The sequence below is a fragment of the Arachis stenosperma genome, chromosome 10, assembly GCF_014773155.1.
Source record: "Arachis stenosperma cultivar V10309 chromosome 10, arast.V10309.gnm1.PFL2, whole genome shotgun sequence".
Classification (NCBI taxonomy): domain Eukaryota; kingdom Viridiplantae; phylum Streptophyta; class Magnoliopsida; order Fabales; family Fabaceae; genus Arachis; species Arachis stenosperma.
Window position 1 is genome coordinate 130,414,084 of NC_080386.1, and position 20,006 is coordinate 130,434,089.

Here is a 20,006-nt window from a genome sequence, read left to right on the forward strand (position 1 = left end):
TATTCTTACTAAAAGAGAAATAAAAGAAAACAAAGAAAAAAAAAAAAGAAAAAAGAGAAGATGGAGTTTAAGAGTGACCCACCTGTTGTTTTCCTACACATCTGGACATTAGGTGCAAAATGAAGATCAAGTTGAGATTTTGTGAAAAGGTGGCTAGCGGTGCTTGCATAAAACTGAGTTTTAGAATCTGGGTATTTCAGTTTCAATCTTTATTTTCTCTTGGTGAGGGTTAAAGTGACTAAAGTTTTGAATTTTCTCACTTTTGAGTGGTGATTGTGGTGCTTAAAGGAAGATGATTATGTGAAGGGAGTGTGTATCAGAGATCTTCTCTGTGGGGGTGGTAGAAATGGAACCTCCTAAGGGAATTTGGGCTTCATTGTGGAGCTTTATCTGCTTTCTGCCTTATTTCATTGGCCTTATGCTTCTAGGAACCATTAAAGGTGAATTTCCATGACCATGGCTCTATTCTTCTTGGATATTTGGTTTTTATTGGTTTGATTGGGAAATAGTAGTAGTGCAAGTGTGAAACATAGAAAGAGGATTCTCTTGTTGATTCCTTTGGTAAAATGCAGTACTGAATATGGAACATCTCTTCATGATTATTTCTATTAGTTTTTGAGATAGAAAGTGAACTATAGAGAAGGAATTTCTTGATTATTGCTTTACAACATGTACCAATATAGGGGAACATCTATGGCAGTTCTTTCTATTAATTTCAAGTGTTTTTAAATGAGGATTTGATTTGATTTTATTTTGGTGGAGTTTAGAATCTTAAATTTTTTTCCTTTAACAATGATGAGGGTGGAGATTGGTGTTTCATGCATGTATTCCATTTTGACATGAGTTGTTCAATGACTGATTTTACTTAATTAATGATAATTTAACAAACGTGAGTGCTGTTGAATTAATCATATGATAACTTGTTTGTCAAGCCTCCTCACCAACTCTCAAACTGCAATATTACTTCAGGTTTACTTCTCTGCCCATTCATATGCCTAATAATGGCAGTTGGAAACTCAGCTCTCATACTTGGTCTTTGGACTGCACACTGTATTTGGACATATTATTGTGTTGCAAGGTACTGTATTTGGACACATCATTGTGTTGCAAGGTGCTTTTCTTGGCTTCCGGTGTCTCGGATTATCATCGTTGATTTGAGCTTTTTACTCTTTCCCCTAACTTACAGAACTACACAATTAGGGCCTATTCTGAAGATTGTTACATGCATAAGTGTACTACCGGTGCTGTTGGTTTTGTGGCCGGCGGTTGGCGTCGTTGGGAGTATTGTAGGCGGAGCAGCCTATGGATTTCTTTCGCCAATTTTCGCTACTTTGAAAGCTGTAGAGGAAGGAAAAGAAGATAAACTTTGGCACTGTTTTATTGTATGTTTTGCTTTCGAAGTTAAAAAAATTCTTGTTTGTTATTTGTCTTCTCTTGTGGTAAGTCAATCCAAAAATATGATGCTGCATTCACAGGATGGTACATGGAGCACTGTTTCAAAGACCTTTGATACTGTCAAGGATGTAAAAAATCTTTGTTACCATTCTTATTTTGATGTTATGGACGACTTGCGACTAGAAGGGCCTCCAGATGACAAATATTACGAGATCAGGTTTTATGTCATTTATTTCTCACTATGGTTGTTATATTATCATAATATCATGTTCCTACTGAAGTCATTGCTTGAACCATTTGGCTAAGAAGGTGTGAAATCCATGTTTCCTTGCTGATGCAGGCTGCATTATTTACTTGGTGCTGTTATAGCTGCAGTTCTTGGGATCATAGTTGACACGCCAGCGGTATCATTTATTGCCATATGCAAAGGTCCTTACATGCTATTTAAAGGGTGGAATCGTTTGTTTCATGATCTTCTCGGCCGTGAAGGTCCTTTCCTGGAGACAATATGTGTGCCTTTTGCAGGCCTTGCAATCCTTCTGTGGCCACTGGCTGTCATTGGGGCCGTTCTGGCATCCATTATAGCCAGTGTCTTTCTCGGTGCCTATGCAGGTGTTGTGACCTACCAGGTCAGCCCTCATATAAGTTTCTGTATCTCTGTTAATATCATAGGTAGTGTTAGTACTCAATACTCATGTAACATAGGCAACATCGAATCCTTTTCTCACTAGCATCGCTGATTGGCAACTCAACGACACCTTAAATGGATTTCTATTTTCTGAATCTTAAAAAGCCTACCATTTTTGTGCCTTGTCTTAAACATGTAATTTACAATTCAGCTGAATAGATGTTGATAGTAATACTAAAAGTATCCATCCTTGGATCTGATTTGGGGATTAGATGTCTTTATTTGTTCCTTAAAAATGCAGGAGTCTATCTTCTTTGGCCTTCGGTACATTATTGCAGCTTTATCCCTTTATGATGAATACAGCAATGACATTCTTGGCATGCCAGAAGGATCCTGCTTCCCTAGGTTCTTATTCTGTTATGCTGCATAATGTGTCCTTATGATTCTGCAGTTAATGCTTTTAACAAGTTTGGTATTTGATAGGCCTCAATATCGGAAAAAGGTCAAAATATCGCGGACAATTTCCCATTCGGACTCCCTGTCAAAGCTAAATCGCCTACGAAAGACTCCTTCTCGAACATTTTCACTGAAAGATAATATTGTTGAGTTGAAACCACTGGAGGTATTCTTTTTAGAATTTTGTCCAATGATGCATGACTCGAAAATATGACACCTTTTTTACCCTCTTGAATGTTCAAGTTCTGCATCAGAATTCAGCATTTGTTCTAAATGAATATTTGTTCATGACTAGTGTAGCTGTTTGATGCCTTGTTCAAGGACTGTTATAATGAAGCTGAAACACTGGTTTCCGAAGAGCTGATAACACGTGACGACATAGAAGCGGCCAAGTCTGGTAAAGGGAGTAGAGTCATTAGTATTGGTTTGCCAGCATACTGCCTTCTCCAGGTGCTGTTGCGCTCTGCGAAGGCCGATTCTGAGGGTTTATTGTTGAGTAAGTAGAAGACTTGTCCCACTGAGATTACTTTTTCCCCAAGTTTCAGGTTTACACTTTCTTTTATGCTCTTTCACATGCTCCCTTGGCTTTAGGTATGTAAGATTTTTGGTTTCTTCTTTTTTCTTTTTCGATATAGGTGATGGTACCGAACTAACTGGCACAAACAAGCCAAAAGCTAAGATTTTTGAATGGTTGATTAATCCCCTTTTGATCATTAAAGAACAAATCAAAGCAGAAGATCTTTCTGTTTCGGAAGAGGACTACCTCGGCAAGTTGGTTCTCTTGAATGGTCATCCAAATAGGGTAGAAAATTCAACAATAGCAGCTCCTGAATCTGACCGCAAACGTGCTGAGCTTGATGCATTGGCCAGAAGGTATGTCGTACATACATATATGATTGAAAAAAGAACAAGGTTCTAAAATCCGAACTAGTCATTGAACCAATAGAGTTAGAGGTTCAAAGGTTTAAAGGTTCAACCAGAGTTGAATCGAATAAAATTAATAATATATTTTTAGAAGAAAAATTGATTTTTTTTTTTTTGGTATTTTATTACTTTAAACCGGTTAGTTGTTAAAAATCAAACCAGTTCAATTGGTAATTGATTTTTTTATTGGGTTTTCCGATTCTTTGACTGGCGATCGATTTTTTCCTGATCCGCACTAGTCTGGTGATAGGTTCCAAATTTACCCAGTTGAACCGGCCAGTTCGATCCGGGTCTAAGAACCATGGATAAAAGTAAACTTTTATAGAGACATGAATGATGTAACTTTTCTTCAAATGACATTGTGTAAGCTACTTAATGTTACAATATTGAATAGTTTTTATTGGACTGTTACACTATATGAAGCACGGACACTTTGTTAAGTTGCCGTATCCACGTGTCAGACACATTTCGGATACGATACTCAACACTCGTCCAACACGCGTGTCTGCTGTGTCCAACCGTATCTTAATAAAAAATAAAAAAAGAAGACATTAAAAAGTTAAAAAATTATTTTATATTTTATATCAATAAAATATCAAAATATTATTGTAATTTATCTAAAAAGTACTTTATATTTTATATATATGTTGTGTCCCTGTGTCTTATAAGATTTTAAAATTTGTGTGTCTGCATGTCCCGTGTCGTGTCGTGTCCGGTGTCAGTGTCCATGCATCATAACACTGCATAATATAACACGTGTCTACATCTTAGCTTGTATACGTGTGAGTAGCTACAATATCAAAATTGGGTATCATTTTTCCTTCGTCCATCATTTTGTTTAATTTTTGTTTCTTAGGCTACAAGGGATCACGAAATACATGACAAGGTTACCAACCTTCAAGCGGCGGTTCGATGATCTGGTGAAAACATTGTCTCATGAGCTTGCTGAGAGACATGGAGGAGCATCATCATCAACAACAATCACCAGATCAAAGAGTGCCTTTCCTCGAATTATGAGCATGAAATCCTCCAAAGGCAAAAGAACCAACGGTCTTGATGAAGCGTCTGAACATGCAAGAGATTTAGATACTTCATTGTAAGAAGGAAAACAATGTGTGTTCTCCAGATAGCAGTTTTGCTCAAAGAATGATATTTGTGTCTATAATATGTTTGTAAGAATAAGAATATTGTAAAAATGGGTCCAATAGAATGCCTTATATTTCAATCCATTTGCACTTCTCTTTATTTTTATAGGCAGCAAACGTATTTAGTATTTACACACATAATGCCAATGTCACTATTTTGCTTCAGTTAATATGCATGACTATTTTAGTCTCTATTTGTTTCTGAGAACAGGACAAAATAAGATTCTGAGATCAAGACATAAAAGATAGAGATACAAAATTTTGTGTTTTTTTATTCTATTTGGTGATAAACTAAAACAAATTATGAAAGTCTAATTTATTTTCATTCAAAAAATTTGAGACGAAAAATATAATAATAAAAAATATAATTATAAAAAATTAACAAGAATAATAAAAAAAATAAGAAATAAGTTATGTCTCATGTTAGTGTCTATGTGTCTTTTCTATTAGGATGGACACAAAATACACTAATTCAGTGTCTTTGAACACGTTATCTCTATCTATTTCTCATCTATTAAATGAACGATTTTGTGTCTTTGTGTCCCCGTCTCAATGTATTGTTTCTGTAAACAAACACAGCCATATATTACATATATAATTATTCATGTAAATTTTTATTTTTTTTGTAGTGAGAAGAGGCTTTGATGTCTATGTTATTAACTAATTCTCTCAAAAACTAATTATTACATAAAAAAATAAAAAATAAAAACACATGAATGACTTTATATTTGTTTTGTATTATTAGTGTAAAAATGTTGTAAAGATATTTAGTAATTGACAGAATCATGAACCATCTATTATTTTAAGAATCGTCAAATATAAGTTATTGTTTTATGACTATTCATGAAATGAAAGTAAAAAGTAAATTTTCTTTTATGATGTGGAGTTATGTAAACGAATTTAATTGAATAAGTTTTTAAATGGTAAATTTAAAAATTAATTATTTTTACTGATGCAACAAAATTCATAATGATTAGTTGGTTAATTGACTAAAACTGAGAAAGTTGCAACGTTCGAAAAATTGCTCCTTTAATAGCACCAACTGTATTTGGCGCAAACCCGTTTCTCCCTCACTCACTCATCACTTTTCTTCATCATCGTCACAGCCATTGACACCAAAATTAGCATCACCATCTTCTTCTTCTTGGAAGCAACAACATCAAAATGTGGAATTTCGAGTGTGATTGGTACTCTCCCAAGAGCCTCCTCAGCATTCCCACTCATTATGATCTCCCAGTACTTCCAAAACTTCACCATCTCTATTGTCAATTCTTTCTTTCTTCTATTTGTTTGTAATGAATTGCTTTTTGATTTGGTGAAGGGTGATCGGTTCATACCAAATAGGAGTTTGATGGATCTTGATCAAGCCCAGAGTTTGCTCACAAACAGGACCAAAAAGATTCATAACAAGCAATTCAATGTACTTGATTACTTCTTTTCTTTTCAATTTTCATGCCAAGAAACAAACTTTGAAGCCTTGATTACGCACTGCCAAGAAACGTTTTCCCATTCTAGAATATTGGATGCCTCAGAATCACTGGTTCTTGTTTAATTTTGTATTCTTTTTCCCTTCATTTTCTGTGGAACTAATGAAATTGGTCAAATTAGAGGAATTGCATGTGTTTAGGGTTAGGAGCTTTAACTTGTGTGTGTGTGTGTTTTTTTCCCTCTGCAGGATGTGTACAGAAAGAAAGTGGATGAGCAACTGAGTTTGGATTCAGAAGGTAATCCTTTCAAGATGCTGGTTTTCAGGGGAAGCCCCAAATCAAGTAGAAAATCCATCCGGCATATCGATGAGATTCGAGAGGGAGAGGCAAGGGCGCTTCAAAACAGTTGCAATCCCTATATGCTTCGTAAATTGCCAAAGGTTTCTGTTCACTTTTTTTCACTGCATTTTGCAATCTGTCCTGAACAACAGAAGTGTAGAAATTTGGAGGTTGTTTGCGAAGACTTTCTAAATTTAGATATATCTTATCTTGCAAGCAACATTGCATATATTATTCAAATTTTCTTGTAGTATATTAGCTGAAGCAAAATCCTTGTAATAGGTATAGTTTATTTATATCTATATAGTATATAATTTGAATATTACAAAGATGAGATTAATATCATATCATATAGTCCTTTCTAATCAAGTCTCTCATGTGTCATTATATATACTTCTTGAAGTATACAATCCCCATCCCTGCAAAAGTTGTTAAGAGTCATACATTGAGAAAATAGAATTGGAATCAAATCCATCAATTTCTTCATCATTTTCTAGATTTATCTTCTGGTTGAGTAAACTGAACTACTGTGAATGCAGGGTGAATCAAGGATATTGGATGCACCAAATATTAGAAATGATTACTACACAAACCTTCTGGACTGGGGGAAAAACAACATTCTAGCGGTTGCGTTAGGCTCAGAAATGTACCTTTGGAACTCACAGAATAGCAATGTACTTAAGTTGTTTACAGTCACTAACAACAATTATCCGGCTAGTGTTGCTTGGTCCGATGATACTAGATACATTGCAATAGGATTTATGCACTCTAATCTTCAACTCTGGGATCCTGAGACTTCAAAGCTGGTAATGCACCTCTCTATTAATATTTGGTGTACAAAGTGTCTTGATGTACTTAAGTCCTTGATTCTTGTAATGTACACTTAGGTAAGAAACCTGGAAGGTCATGATCAAAGGGTTGCAACCACTGCATGGAATAGTCATATTTTAACTTCTGGAAGCCATGACACATCTATAATCAATCATGATGGTAACTAGAAACCCCTTTCAGCCCCTTTGATGCATTTATAGTATAATAAGATGTGTGTTAAATAAGGGTTGTTTGGTTTGTGAACAAAAAATAGAAAATGGAATTTTATTGTTTTCAGAAAGTTTTGACAATAGTGTTTCGGGAATTTTGGTGCTTCTATAGTTTAAAGTGCTTGATTTTAGTCCTACATTAAATGTTGATGTGACAAATCAAATATAAATGTGAAAAGTTAAATAATGATATCTCTTGTTTTATCATGTCTGCATTGACTAAAATAATGGTAGAAACAAAAACCAAAGAACAGAAGTTTATACTTTATAGAGACAAATAAAAGAATCATGAATTATGATAATATCATCATACCTTATTTCTTTTCTTTTTGGTGTGTTGTTGTAAGCAGTTAGAGCAAGAAATGTGATTTCAAGAGTAAAAGCACACAAAGCAGAAGTTTGTGGCTTGAAATGGTCAAGCAGGGGGAACATATTGGCAAGTGGTGGCAATGAAAATGTTATTTATTTATGGGACTCATCAAAGATGAGTTCTTCCAATTTCTTGAACTGTTTCAAGGATCATTCTGCTGCAGTGAAGGCCCTTGCTTGGTGCCCTTATGATTCAGATGTACTTGCTTCTGGAGGTGGCACCCATGACAGATGTATTAAGTTATGGAATGTGCAAAAAGGAACCTGCATTCGCAGTATAGATACCAAAGCTCAGGTAAGTTAGGCATTTTTCTGCTTCTAAAGTATAAAAATATTCTGTGACATAATGTGATAGAAACAAGTCAAATTACTTAAGTGCACACAAACTTTGCCACACCTTGCTTGTATCTGGCAACACTTACCATCTTATTGATCAATTCAGGTTTGTGGCTTAGAATGGAATAGGCATCACAAGGAGATATTAAGTGGCCATGGCTTTAGTACAAGTGCAGATCAAAACCAACTCTCTTTGTGGAGGTATCCATCGATGACCAAAATCGGCGGCTTGGATCGACACACTTCTAGAGTCCTCCATGTATCTCAGGTATGGTCTGAATTATTATTAGTATTTTCTCAAGTGATAGATTTGTATGCTTGATCAATTACAATAGCTTCAAATGGCTTCTTGCAGAGCCCTGATGGGTTAACAGTGGTGTCAGCTGGGGCAGATGAGACTCTTCGCTTTTGGGATGTTTTTGGACCACCTGTTACTCAGAATTCACATACCTCGGATCTAAATAGTCTTTTGTCTCTTAAGATATCCCCAATAAGATGAAGGAAACAAAACAATTTTGTCCTCTTATTCATTTTTGTGTAAATAGTTATACCATTGATCTTGTTACATCAGTCAGGTTTTAGAAATACAATATTGTAAATGAATTCATTATTGAGATATGCACATAATATTAGTCCAAAAGAGAAACAATGCTTGTTAATCTGACAAATGACATAATATTGAGATATGCACATAATATTAGTTCAAAGTTGACTTGTACTTTTTAAAATTTAAAAGTCTAATATAACTTTATATATTAACTAATTTTCAAATTTAACGCTTAAATTTGTGTCTCTTATAGTATTTTTAAATTTTAAAAACTATTTTACTAAACATAATTGTTGTTGCTTGTGTTTATTGAAAGTTATTTTTAATTCTTTTGTGACAAATTATTTTTAATTTAATTTACTAAACATAAATGCTACACTTCTTAAAAAATCATCTTTTAAAAGCTAGCTTTTACGAGCTATTTTGAAAAATAAAAATTTTACCAAACTCAGCCTTAAGTCTATAGAATCTAGCTAAATCCGCAACTCATTCTAAAATCTAAATGATTAAATGTCATGTGTCAATAATTGCTGTTTTAACTGATACCAGAGAGAATATACCTTCATCTGTTAAAACTTATTTAAATGTTCTTTCTCTTATTTAATTGAGAGATAAAAATACACGTTTTAGACAGAAAAAAAAAATATCGTCCAAATATATTAATTTTTTAATATAACTAATGGAGTAGTTTTTTTAAAAAAAAAAAAAGGCAGACAATTTTTCTGTTCTCACCATGAAGTGATCCACAAGGTGGTGTTGCCATTAAGAAAGGAATTTATCAGAATGAGACAATGAGGAGAATAAGATAACAATTGGGGGCAAGACAAAGAGAAGATCCTTAATTACATCCTTTGAAATAAGCGAAAAGAATAATACATTTCTTGAAATAACGCAAATTAATGGTAACTCTCTCTTCAAGAATAGTGGCAAAATGTTCCATTGAGTTAATTATTGGACACATTATGCCCAAATTCTTTTCTTTGGTGCAAGATCTGATGTCTTTATCTCATCTATCTTTGCTGCTACAATGAAATCGTTCATGCTCAATCCCCCTGCAAAATTTTGAAACCATTTCTAGTGTCCTTTTGCAAAATCAAACTTCGAATTCAGCAAAAATAATGTGAAATCCAATGAAAGTAATGCATTTTTGTTCTTTCAGAAAATTTAGCATATTTTAAAGTCATTATCATTTTGGAATTTCAACTGAAAGCATAATTTTTATACCATTTTTATCCTATGACACTCTGCCGTCATAAGTCCATTGCAAATTTTTCTCAAGGACATATTCGTACTTTTTTTTACCTTAAGGACCTATAAGTTTATCACAAAATTCTTCATAGATCTATTTGTCTAAAAGGGTTATCAGAGTCATATGTGAAACAGATTTTTCTTAATTCTTGAAAGATTTTTCAGAGTCATAACTGAAAGATTTTTCTTAATTCTTGAAGACAACCTTAAAAGACAAACATTGTGAAACAGATGGAGTATATAAGAAGGGTTGTTCTTGACTTGTTGTTCCAAGGTTATATGGCTTACCAATGGAAGCTGTCCATAGTTCTGCTCTAACTTGATTGGGTTGTTCCAAGTGAATACTTGGGAAATGGCCAGCATGCTCTGCTACTTTAGAGATTCTGTTAATGAGTTCAACTCCGCATTTAAAATCTCTCAATTTCCACAAGCATTGAAGCTTAAATCCACCTTCCTCCTTCAATAGTCTCCAACCCACAACCTACTTAGACCAAGAGAAAATAAGTTTAAGCTGGACAATGCAAGTGTACCTCTACCATTGAGTGAGAAAAAACTTGCTTGATCGCGACATATCAATTACCAAATCCATATTATATATTTCTGTAAATTTATACATGTTAATATTTTTTCAACAAAATAATCAGCGACTAGAATAATCAAATCTGTTATAATAGAATAATCAAGTCTATTAGAGCAGATTGAAATCAGAGAACACAGAAGGTAGAAGGAAGAGGGAGTGCACTGCAACTACATCTCAGAAGAAAAAATCATCAAGAAAATTACTCAGCTAACTAGCTTAATACCATAGTTATATGGAACACAATACGATAAGCAGGAGTTGGTATGCGGTAAGCTACTTCTTTTTTTTGGTTACCCACGGAACAGGTCAAGGATTAATCCATCGCGGATTGGAGCTCCATTTAAGAGTTTGCTGTTGGCCAATGGTGGCTGCATAAACATGGTGGGATTCGAACCCCCAACACTTCTTAAGCGGATGAGTGAGCTGACCACCCAACCAAGCCAAGTTGGTTTGCGGTAAGCTACCTAATTGGTGAATTCATGTAAGCTTAATACACATATATCACCTACATAACTAGTAACTACTTATTTTACTTGTTTCTCAAGTTGCCTGTTACAAATGCCAGCTCAGCTACTAACAAACTAACTGAATCTAGCTACTCTAACTAATTTAGCTGCAGCATAACAGCAACTACTTTGTGGGACAATCATTCATTCTAAGTTCAAACCTTCAAACGCTATCAGCAATCACTACAAAAGCAATAATAATTGGTGCAGTGAATTGGTACCTTTCTTACAAGCTTCTGAATATCTTCTTCAGACATAGGAGATTGAAGAGGAGAAATAGGAGTGCATTGTTGCTGTGAGAGAGAGAGAGCGGAGATATTGGGAATGAGGATCTTGTGCTCACTGTCAACGTTTCCAATGACTTTCTCACCAAAACCACTCTCCAATTCCGCGGGAAAAGGGTCTCTGGCACCGAAATCGCCCAAGAACTCGTTGGTGTTAAAAGCGCGAGTTGCTACGAGCGAAGAAGAAGAAGAAGAGAAGGCGTTTGGAGAGAGAGGGAAGCGTTGTGGTGAGGGGTTGTGAAGGAAACGGGGGTTGATTGGGTGGAGAAGAGGGAAGACAAGGTTTGAAGTGGCCATATCTGTATCTACGAGTTTGACTCGGTGGTGGTGTGTGTTGTGCTTAATTTCGTTGGATAAGGAGAAGGATGATGAACATCAACCACACCATACTTATGCTGGGGACAACATCACTTAAGTCGTGGTGGACTGAACTCTGGTCCCCACTCCTAAGTTTTTTTCTTTTTTATTTTAATTCTTATTATAAACTAGTGATTTTGCTAATTTCACAGCAATTTTTCCTTTTTTTTTCACCAGAAACATTTTAGAGTTGACACACTTCTCCGACACGTATATATATTGTGCCTTAAAAAAAATAAAAAATTTTGAATATATTTAAACACACTTAAATACTATCACATATTAACATATAATTTTATACTTAATATATATTTTTAAAATAAATTTAAAAAAAATAATTAAAAATATATTTCATATTTTAATATAAATAAAATATCAAAATATAATTATAATTCATTTAAACAATATTTTATACTTTATTTATATATATATATTTAAACATATTTAAATAGTATCATATATTAACATATAATTTTATATTTAATATATATTTTTAAAATAAATTTAAAAAAATAAAATAATTAAAAATATATTTTATATTTTAATATAAATAAAATATTAAAATATAATTATAATTCATTTAAACAATATTTTATAATATATATGTATCGTATCTGTATATCTTATAAAATTTTAAAATTTGTGTCTTGATGTGTTTTTGTTCGGACTAGTGTCGTAATTAATCACTAATTAGTAATTACCACCACTGATTTTCCACTTTGTTCCAATATCTCAAACCTACGTGATGAAGCTAGGTTAATAGGTGTAAAAGTACTCTTACCAAGGTTGCGAGAACCGGACCGATCAATAAACCGGTAAGGTCACTGGTTCAATAGTTCATTGGTTCGACCGGAGTTCAACCGGTTTAATTAAATATTAAATAAAATTATTAAAAAACTTAAAATAATCTTAAATATATAAATTCAATGATCTCTAACTTAATAAAATTTAATATTTCACATAATAAATTATCCATTACTTAATATTAGAGGTTCACAAACAACTTCAAACATCAAAGTTTATAAGTAAACAAAAAATAAAAGTACATAATGACAAACCCATAATGTTCTACATTCAAAAGATACAATTACTAGCAAGTTTTCAACTAATCAAAGGTGCAACTCATCAAAAATCATAATTATCATTAAGTGTTCCAACATCTCCATCATAAACAGGTAATCCAAAGCCACCATCATCAGAAGTACCACCAAAAGAAGCTGTATTTGAAGAATCAGCAACATTAGGGAAATCCACATCAAAATAATCAAAATATTCATCGTGAAGCAGAAAATGCAAAACAGAACAGAACAGAAGAAAGGTCACAGAAGCAACAATGCAAAACAGAACAGAAGCAGGTAACAAGGTCACAGAAGCAACAATGCAAAACTGAAGCAGCTACCAGAAGCAGAAAAAAATATTCATCATGATTTGATTCATGAAGCAGTGAGCTAACAGAAGCAGCAATGCAAAACATATTCAAAATAAATAACATCAATCCTGAAAATCAAGGGGGGCTCAGAAAATCAAAATCCAAAATCAAGCATTGAACAGGCGAGCACAGAACAAGATCAGAACCTCAGAAAATCAAAATCAAGAAGCATAGGTGAAAGAAGATAGTCTTACCAAATTCAGAAGGAGGCGGGCTTGGCCGGTGGTCGTCGGCTGCTGTCGATGGTTGTGGGTGGCGACGAGGAGGCGGGCTCGGCCGGTGGTGGTCCCTGTTGCTCTCGATGGTTGTGGGTGGCGACGAGGAGTCCTGTTGCTCTCGATGGTTGTGGGTGGCGAAGAGAAGGCAGGCTTGGCCGGTGGTGGTCGCGGGCTCGGGTATGGTGGCCTTGGTGGCCTTGATGGCTGTGGGTGGCTATGGACGCTGGCGCGCTGTGGGTGGCTAATGGCTATGGACGCTGTGGGGAAAGGGAACTGGGGAAGAAAGGGGAAAGAAAGGGGGGGTATCAAATTAGGGTTAGTCGCGATTCGCGAACGTTATTCTTTTTTTTTTTTTTTTTAAAAAATGCCAAAACGACGTCGTTTGGCACATGAATTCGCAAACCATTGAACCGTAAAAAAACCGAACGGTTCTTCCGGTTCGCCGGTTAACCTCCGGTTCGACCAGTTTTTTGACCGGTTTTTTGCCAGGCGGTTATTAATGTTATCCGGACCGGTTAGGTGACCGGTTCCCGGTTTTCCCGGTTGAACCGGTCGGTCCGGTCCGGTTTTCAGAACCATGACTCTTACTGAGATAAAAGATTAGAGTATCTGAATTTCTCTAACTTTTTTTTCCTCTCACATATACACAATTTTAAAAAGTAATTTTAAAATGGTTATTGATCCCTTCAATTTTTTGTGTTTGTTCTAACTTATTAATTATCTTCAAGGTGATTGATTAAACAAAAATTAATCCCAAGCTAATTTACATTGCAAATACAAAATAAGAACATTCATTTGTTCTTAAAACACACGAGTTTTTTTTTTTTAATTTTAGCTATAAATATTACAAGGTGCATACTATGGTGCTTATATATATTTGTCTAACTTACTAAAAAGAGATAAAAGTTAATATTTAAATTAAAAAACATAAAAGTAAATAAATTTTTTAATATTTAAATTTTACCATAAAAGATAAGTTCGACAATTTCGACATCAAAGTTATAGGCACCACAGAATTTGTCTTATTACAATGACTATGACTACAAAAGAACATTGATTTTTTTTATAATCTACTATACATATCAGACATAATCAATTATAACTTTAGCCAAAGAATAACAAGGCTAGTAAAAAAAATCATTAAAAACCAAAGAGAAAAAGAAAAAATAAGGCTCTAACCATGTGAGCTTGCATGGCACTAGTGTAACGTAGTAACTGCCCACTACCCCTATATCTCCTCCAACTTCGCCAACCCCTTTATATATACACATCAAATTCAGCCAGTTTCACTGCATATGCACTCATTCGCTTCTTGCTATTCTTCTTTGATGATGATGATGATGAGTTCCATGACTACCTCTGTTGTGTTTGTGTTGGTCATTCTCTTGGGTCTTCAATATGTGGCTTCCCTTGAGTTCGACGTGGGTGGCCCTAAGGGGTGGGTTGTTCCGCCTTCTAATGACACCAACATCTACAATATCTGGGCTTCTCACAACAGGTTCCAAGTTGGTGACTCCATCCGTAAGCACTCTTCTTTTTTATTTATTCCATGCTTTCTTGCTTATTATTTCTTTCACACATAGGTTTTTTTAAGAGAAATGTTAGAAACCAGCACTTTTGTTAAATAATGGCCAGCATTTAACCATAAAAAAAAATTGAATGATTCTACATCATTAGAAGTAATCTCACACCATTAAAAATATTATTAATGATTAATTGATGGCTAAAAACCACAAAATCTGCTGGCTCCTAAACTTTCTCTTTTTTTATTCCATAGGTTATAAATATGATGATTATTAAACCCTATCACTTTTTTTCATCATCTCATATAAATTGATCATCATCATATTTGAAAATGATAAATTTCAAAATTATTTAACGATTTTCAGCATAGATCAATGTTGTAGTATTTGCTTTTCTACGAGTTTAATTTGAATGACTTCTTTTTCACCTTTCATATGGATAAAACAAAAGGGTCACTATGTAATAGATGTATGTGTGTGTGCATGTCTTATTATAAACTAAATTTTTCTTCATGAGGGAAGAGATTGATGATCTTATTTATATTTGTGACCTGAGAATTCATTTTCCTTCTTGAACAAATGGGTTAATATTTGCACCTGAACTCACAATTTATCTTAGTGGGTATATCATGCACTTCTTATTTTATTTAAATTTCGGGATCTTAAGAACATTTTTTACTCCCATCAATTTTTTTTCAAATTATTATTTTTAAATTGATATTTATAAATAATATAATTAAAAAAAACGTCAAACTACAAAGGAAAATATGCTCAATTAATACCCAAAATAAACATATTGCACAAGTTCAACATACAACATCAAAACACACAATTTTAAACAAAATTGTGTACTATATTTAAAAAAATAAAATAAAATAAATCAAGTGTTACTAATTCTGAGTTTTGTGTGTGTGTGCAGGTTTCAGGTACAGGAAGGACTCAGTGATGCAGGTGGGTGAGGAAGATTACAAGAGATGCAACTCAACTCACCCAACCTTCTTCTCCAACATTGGCAACACTGAGTTCAAGTTCCAACACTCCGGGACATTCTACTTCATCAGCGGCGCCACCGGGCACTGTGAGAAAGGACAGAAGATGGCTATCAGGGTTCTGGTTCCAGATGACCATGACAAGTCTCATGGGTACCATGATGCAGTTACACCCTTTGCTGGTGTTTCTGGAATAATAATAACCCTCTTGTTCCTTCCCTTTGTTTTGGCCTCTGATGCTTTTCGTTCCTATATGTAATGTTATGTGATTTTAGTGTAGTATTGTTCTTATTAGGAAAATTATTGTGTTTGTGTGTGATGCTATTTGTTCTTATTAGGTGTTTTTCATTCCAGTAGTCAGGGATTTTGTATTGGAACCTATTATGCACTTCTGTTATATAAGGTGTATTGATCTCTGTTTCATTTATAGTCTAATTTTGATATACTAGTAGCATAAAATACTAGTAGCATAAAGAGTTTTACACGATTGTATTATGTCTTAAAATAGAGCATATAGAATCATAAGCATAAAAAGCAATCATCCGAATTGATACAACACTTCTCCACTTTTCATGAGTTCAACCTTGCAATCACATGCTAAAAAGCAAAATTATTTCACTTTGTGATATTCTAAACTCCTTTATAGCAGCTATATTTCTTCTTGGCATTTTCCAATCCGCAATCCAAAAAAATTGTTTGCAATCATGCTGAGTAAAGGCACATTAACAAGGTTTAACGTTTCTACCCATCCCAGGGCGAAGATTGCGCATGATCTTCTGCAAAGTTTTGGATATCTATGTCGACAAAACCTTATTTCATAAACTAGCTGATAGCTACTTCTCAAGAAATTTAAGTTCTCCTAGACAAACCGAGAAATACAGCTCCCGACGAAACCTGTACCCTAAGGTCGGCGATATCCACATCATGGCCACCTTCAACCAGGCCCCATCTTTCCACCTGTGAAAAGAATCAAGTTATATTGATAAAAGTCATAAAATAATGTGAATGTGTTAGGGTACCCTTTCTTTATATAAGGGTTATCCATACCTTTGATATAATAAATAGTCTAATATTTGGACACAAGTTTTTTAAAATTTTAAAAGCTAATTACTCTAAATTGGTCCGTAATAACTTTTGCTTCAAACAAATTAGTCCCTTAAAAAAAAAAAAAAAAAAAAAAAAACTGATCCATGATGCACTGATTTTAGTTGATGAGAGACGAGAGACAGGACAAATTTTCAACCATACTGATACCTTGTAACTTTATAAGGTACAGTACTAATCTCCAAAAAATGAAAACAAGTATATCTAAGGGAGGATATAGGGTGTTTCGAATTTAAGAACCTGAAAATCTTCTTCAAGTCTAATGAGCTCAATAGCTTCCTCAATCTGCAATTTATCACGGACAACAGCTATAGCAATAACTAAAGAATGCGCTGCAGCAGCAATAGCATCAATTGCTGCCAATTCACAGTCATCTGATCTCTTTAGAAGGTTCTCTACGGCTTTTACCAGACCATCTTCCTGCTTTCCACCAAAAAAGCTCGAGTACACAACTGGCTTGAATCCAAATTCCGATTCCACCCAGCAAAGCAGAGGGTTCAATTTTTCTACTTGGCGATCTGCAAAGTCAGAAGATTCAAAAATAAAATCTCTCAAGTTTTTCCCATGCTAGTTATTTTTGGTTATTTTCATAGGAGACTGGATTCTTTTTAACCCAAATAACATTGCAACAAATGCATGTCTAATAATCATCACTTTAAGAAGCACTGAAATCTACTTTTAACAATGTAGGACTCCTTTTGTTTCGCAATAAGTGTCATATTATAAATACGCGCATGGATTAGGGACATAATTGAAAACATCTTGATTTTGCACTAAACTAATTGTACGAATTACCCTTATTAAGTATTTTCTTATGCTCCCCCCACCCCAAAAAAAAAAAGGTTATCAGTGGAAACTGGAAAAACAGTAAATAATGTTGACTAGTTTTCCTAAATGGACACTTATTTGGACCAAATCAAACCTTAAAAATGGACACTTTTCCAAAACAGGATGGAGTATATTTTCGGCCTTAATGATTTCATAGCTAAACAGATAGATGGGCCAGATGGACTAAGCATCGTTGGACACCTATACTATGGTAGAGGTTGAGATACCAATTCACAGAATTATTAAATATTAACCCTATAAATTGTAGAATTTGATTCCCAAGGTTTTGGTCCTCCAATTCTAATTGACTAACCAAATGTTCAAGTTGAAATTATCAGTTCTAATTCTATTCTTTCTCTAATGAAACATACTCAACTTGCTTTAATAGAATACAACCTTTCTTTTCTTTTAATCAATTTTTACAATAATAGACTATGTTAGCATTAACTATAAACTTCATTAATTCAGTAACTGCAACCAGAAATGAAAAGACATATCAATGAATAACATACCATGGACATGGCTTGTCAAATCATTGTCAGCAGGAGCATGGCAAAAGACTAAATCTTGATGAAATTTCCTCATCAAATGCTCAATAATTTTTGGCCTTGTGAGTGGAACTCTTTCCAGGGCAGTACAAGCAAGTTTCATAAGAGGCATTGTGAAGGGTCTAATACCATCTGTTTGCTACAACAAATCAAGTGTCATTACACAGTCCACATACAATGATAGACTCCTAACTCCTAAGCAACCAGAATTACAGATAAACTGAGTATGAAACATTATTAGAAGCCATAGTAAGTCGAATTAAATTAAGCCACAGGAATTTGGAACTGACTATTAATGGTTGATAACTGGCTATGCACATTTCATCACCGACTGCAAGACTGCAGCAAGTAGTTGTTGTGATTGTGATAATCCCAGATTGGTGATGAAACATTAGTTGCAACTCATTCAACTAGTATATTTACTTTATTTAAGTTTTTCCTAAATATTTTCCATCGACGACAAATCGACATCCACCATATTAGTTTTCGACGATAAGAGGTAAAAAAGGAGGTACGAAATCCGTAAGAGTTACACTAGTTAGTCCTTAAGTACCAAAAACTTCAGAACCATGGTTGCCATAGTAAGTGACTCAGAGCCTTGAAACCAATATCTTAATATACTTTTTACTTCATTCTTGTATGATGCTTAAAACATTTTCAGGATGCTATATCATTATTTTTATGAACACAGGATGCTAATGCTATATCATTACTGTTACTCACCACATAGTAATGGCATGTCATTACTATTACTCTAAATTTATAAGGACTAAAACTATTGCAATATTTCAACATCTTTTATTAATTTATTCAGCTTCATCCTACTTCCAAGCTAATTACATTATATGCGGATGTTACACAACACTATTCACCAACAATAAAGAGAAAACCACCAATTTATTCCCAGAAAATAATATTACTGACAATCTAGTCCATGGAAAAAGGAAATGCATTCATGATTCTCCAAATATAAACAGTGTTCAAGAGCTAAATTACCAATGTCATAAGTCATAACAAATGAAACATTGCGAATACCTGATATTCCCATTCAGCAGCAATGGCTTTAGCAAGTGCAAGAGTTGGGAGCTTGAGTGGTTTCTTGGAAGGGGTCTTGAGGGTCCTGTAGTCCAGCATCACCGTCCACCCGTTCCCGTCGTCAGCCTCCCTCGTCGTCACCTTCTTGTAGAAGCGCTTCCCCACTATCGACCCCGTCATGAACGACATCGGCATCGTCACCGATGAAGAAGACCGTCGATCCGGCCCTTTCACATATATGCTCTGGTTGTTGTTGTTGTTGTTGTCGCCGTTAGATGAGAAGGTGAAGGCGGAAGAGGAGGAGGAGTCAGACGCGGGTGGTTGTTGGTGCTGCGCGGCGGAGGTTGAGCGGCGGACAGAGTGTGAGAGGGATGATGAGAGCGGGATGAGTAGTGTTCGGGATTTTATTGATTTTAGGGATTTTGTTATTAAATTTGCCATTTCTTTTTTGTTTGCGGTGGTGGTCGTTGATAGTAAGGAATTTTGGAAGGGATTTTCGGTCTCAGACAGACGAGTTGGCTGCTTTGGAATGAAGCTAGCGGCATGACCCGTTTAATTAGAAATTTAGAATCCCGCAAAAGGCACTTAAACAACAATTTAGTTAAATAGACTGAATTGTTATAATTTTTAATTATTAATTTTATATAAAAATAATTACACTTAAATTTTTATAATAAAAAATTATAAATAATTAATTTTAATATAATGTAAAAATGGTGTACTAATTATATTATATTATATTAACAAATAA

The 20,006-nt window shown here is 34.4% G+C and overlaps 5 protein-coding genes and 1 long non-coding RNA gene across 7 annotated transcripts; 3 read left to right on the top strand and 3 right to left on the bottom strand.

Annotated features, from left to right (window-relative positions):
* Positions 1–43: 43 nt before the first annotated feature.
* Positions 44–4,639, top strand: LOC130954834 (uncharacterized membrane protein At3g27390-like). 2 transcript variants are annotated; one of them, XM_057881607.1, is made up of 11 exons: positions 45–191; positions 289–440; positions 970–1,078; positions 1,187–1,382; positions 1,476–1,612; positions 1,736–2,024; positions 2,325–2,428; positions 2,507–2,645; positions 2,780–2,975; positions 3,115–3,352; positions 4,260–4,639. In XM_057881607.1, the coding sequence occupies exons 2-11, from the start codon at positions 347–349 to the stop codon at positions 4,501–4,503; spliced, it is 1,746 nt and encodes a 581-aa protein (XP_057737590.1). In that variant the 5' UTR covers positions 45–191; positions 289–346; the 3' UTR covers positions 4,504–4,639. The 2 variants fall into 2 exon arrangements, with proteins under 2 accessions (XP_057737591.1, XP_057737590.1); XM_057881608.1 differs by having other exon boundaries at positions 44–440; positions 2,801–2,975.
* A 1,073-nt stretch (positions 4,640–5,712) lies between these two features.
* LOC130954167 (cell division cycle 20.2, cofactor of APC complex-like) lies at positions 5,713–8,558 on the top strand. The gene is made up of 8 exons (XM_057880905.1): positions 5,713–5,784; positions 5,870–5,968; positions 6,224–6,415; positions 6,854–7,120; positions 7,202–7,304; positions 7,705–8,018; positions 8,166–8,327; positions 8,415–8,558. Exons 1-8 carry the CDS (start codon positions 5,713–5,715, stop codon positions 8,556–8,558), a joined length of 1,353 nt encoding a protein of 450 aa, XP_057736888.1.
* Positions 6,692–8,499, bottom strand: LOC130954168 (uncharacterized). Its single transcript, XR_009076206.1, has 3 exons — positions 8,146–8,499; positions 7,668–7,987; positions 6,692–7,241 (listed from the first exon to the last, which is right to left on the bottom strand). It is a non-coding gene; the product is annotated as an uncharacterized LOC130954168 (long non-coding RNA).
* A 787-nt stretch (positions 8,559–9,345) lies between the features above and the next one.
* On the bottom strand, positions 9,346–11,591 carry LOC130954697 (probable pterin-4-alpha-carbinolamine dehydratase, chloroplastic). The gene is made up of 3 exons (XM_057881455.1): positions 11,162–11,591; positions 10,143–10,335; positions 9,346–9,658 (listed from the first exon to the last, which is right to left on the bottom strand). Exons 1-3 carry the CDS (start codon positions 11,519–11,521, stop codon positions 9,567–9,569), a joined length of 645 nt encoding a protein of 214 aa, XP_057737438.1. The 5' UTR covers positions 11,522–11,591; the 3' UTR covers positions 9,346–9,566.
* A 2,986-nt stretch (positions 11,592–14,577) lies between these two features.
* Positions 14,578–15,999, top strand: LOC130957746 (early nodulin-like protein 21). The gene is made up of 2 exons (XM_057884592.1): positions 14,578–14,749; positions 15,671–15,999. The coding sequence occupies exons 1-2, from the start codon at positions 14,578–14,580 to the stop codon at positions 15,997–15,999; spliced, it is 501 nt and encodes a 166-aa protein (XP_057740575.1).
* A 141-nt stretch (positions 16,000–16,140) lies between these two features.
* On the bottom strand, positions 16,141–19,817 carry LOC130954702 (uncharacterized). Its single transcript, XM_057881460.1, has 4 exons — positions 19,256–19,817; positions 18,185–18,359; positions 17,085–17,362; positions 16,141–16,697 (listed from the first exon to the last, which is right to left on the bottom strand). Exons 1-4 carry the CDS (start codon positions 19,694–19,696, stop codon positions 16,590–16,592), a joined length of 1,002 nt encoding a protein of 333 aa, XP_057737443.1. The 5' UTR covers positions 19,697–19,817; the 3' UTR covers positions 16,141–16,589.
* Positions 19,818–20,006: the final 189 nt, after the last annotated feature.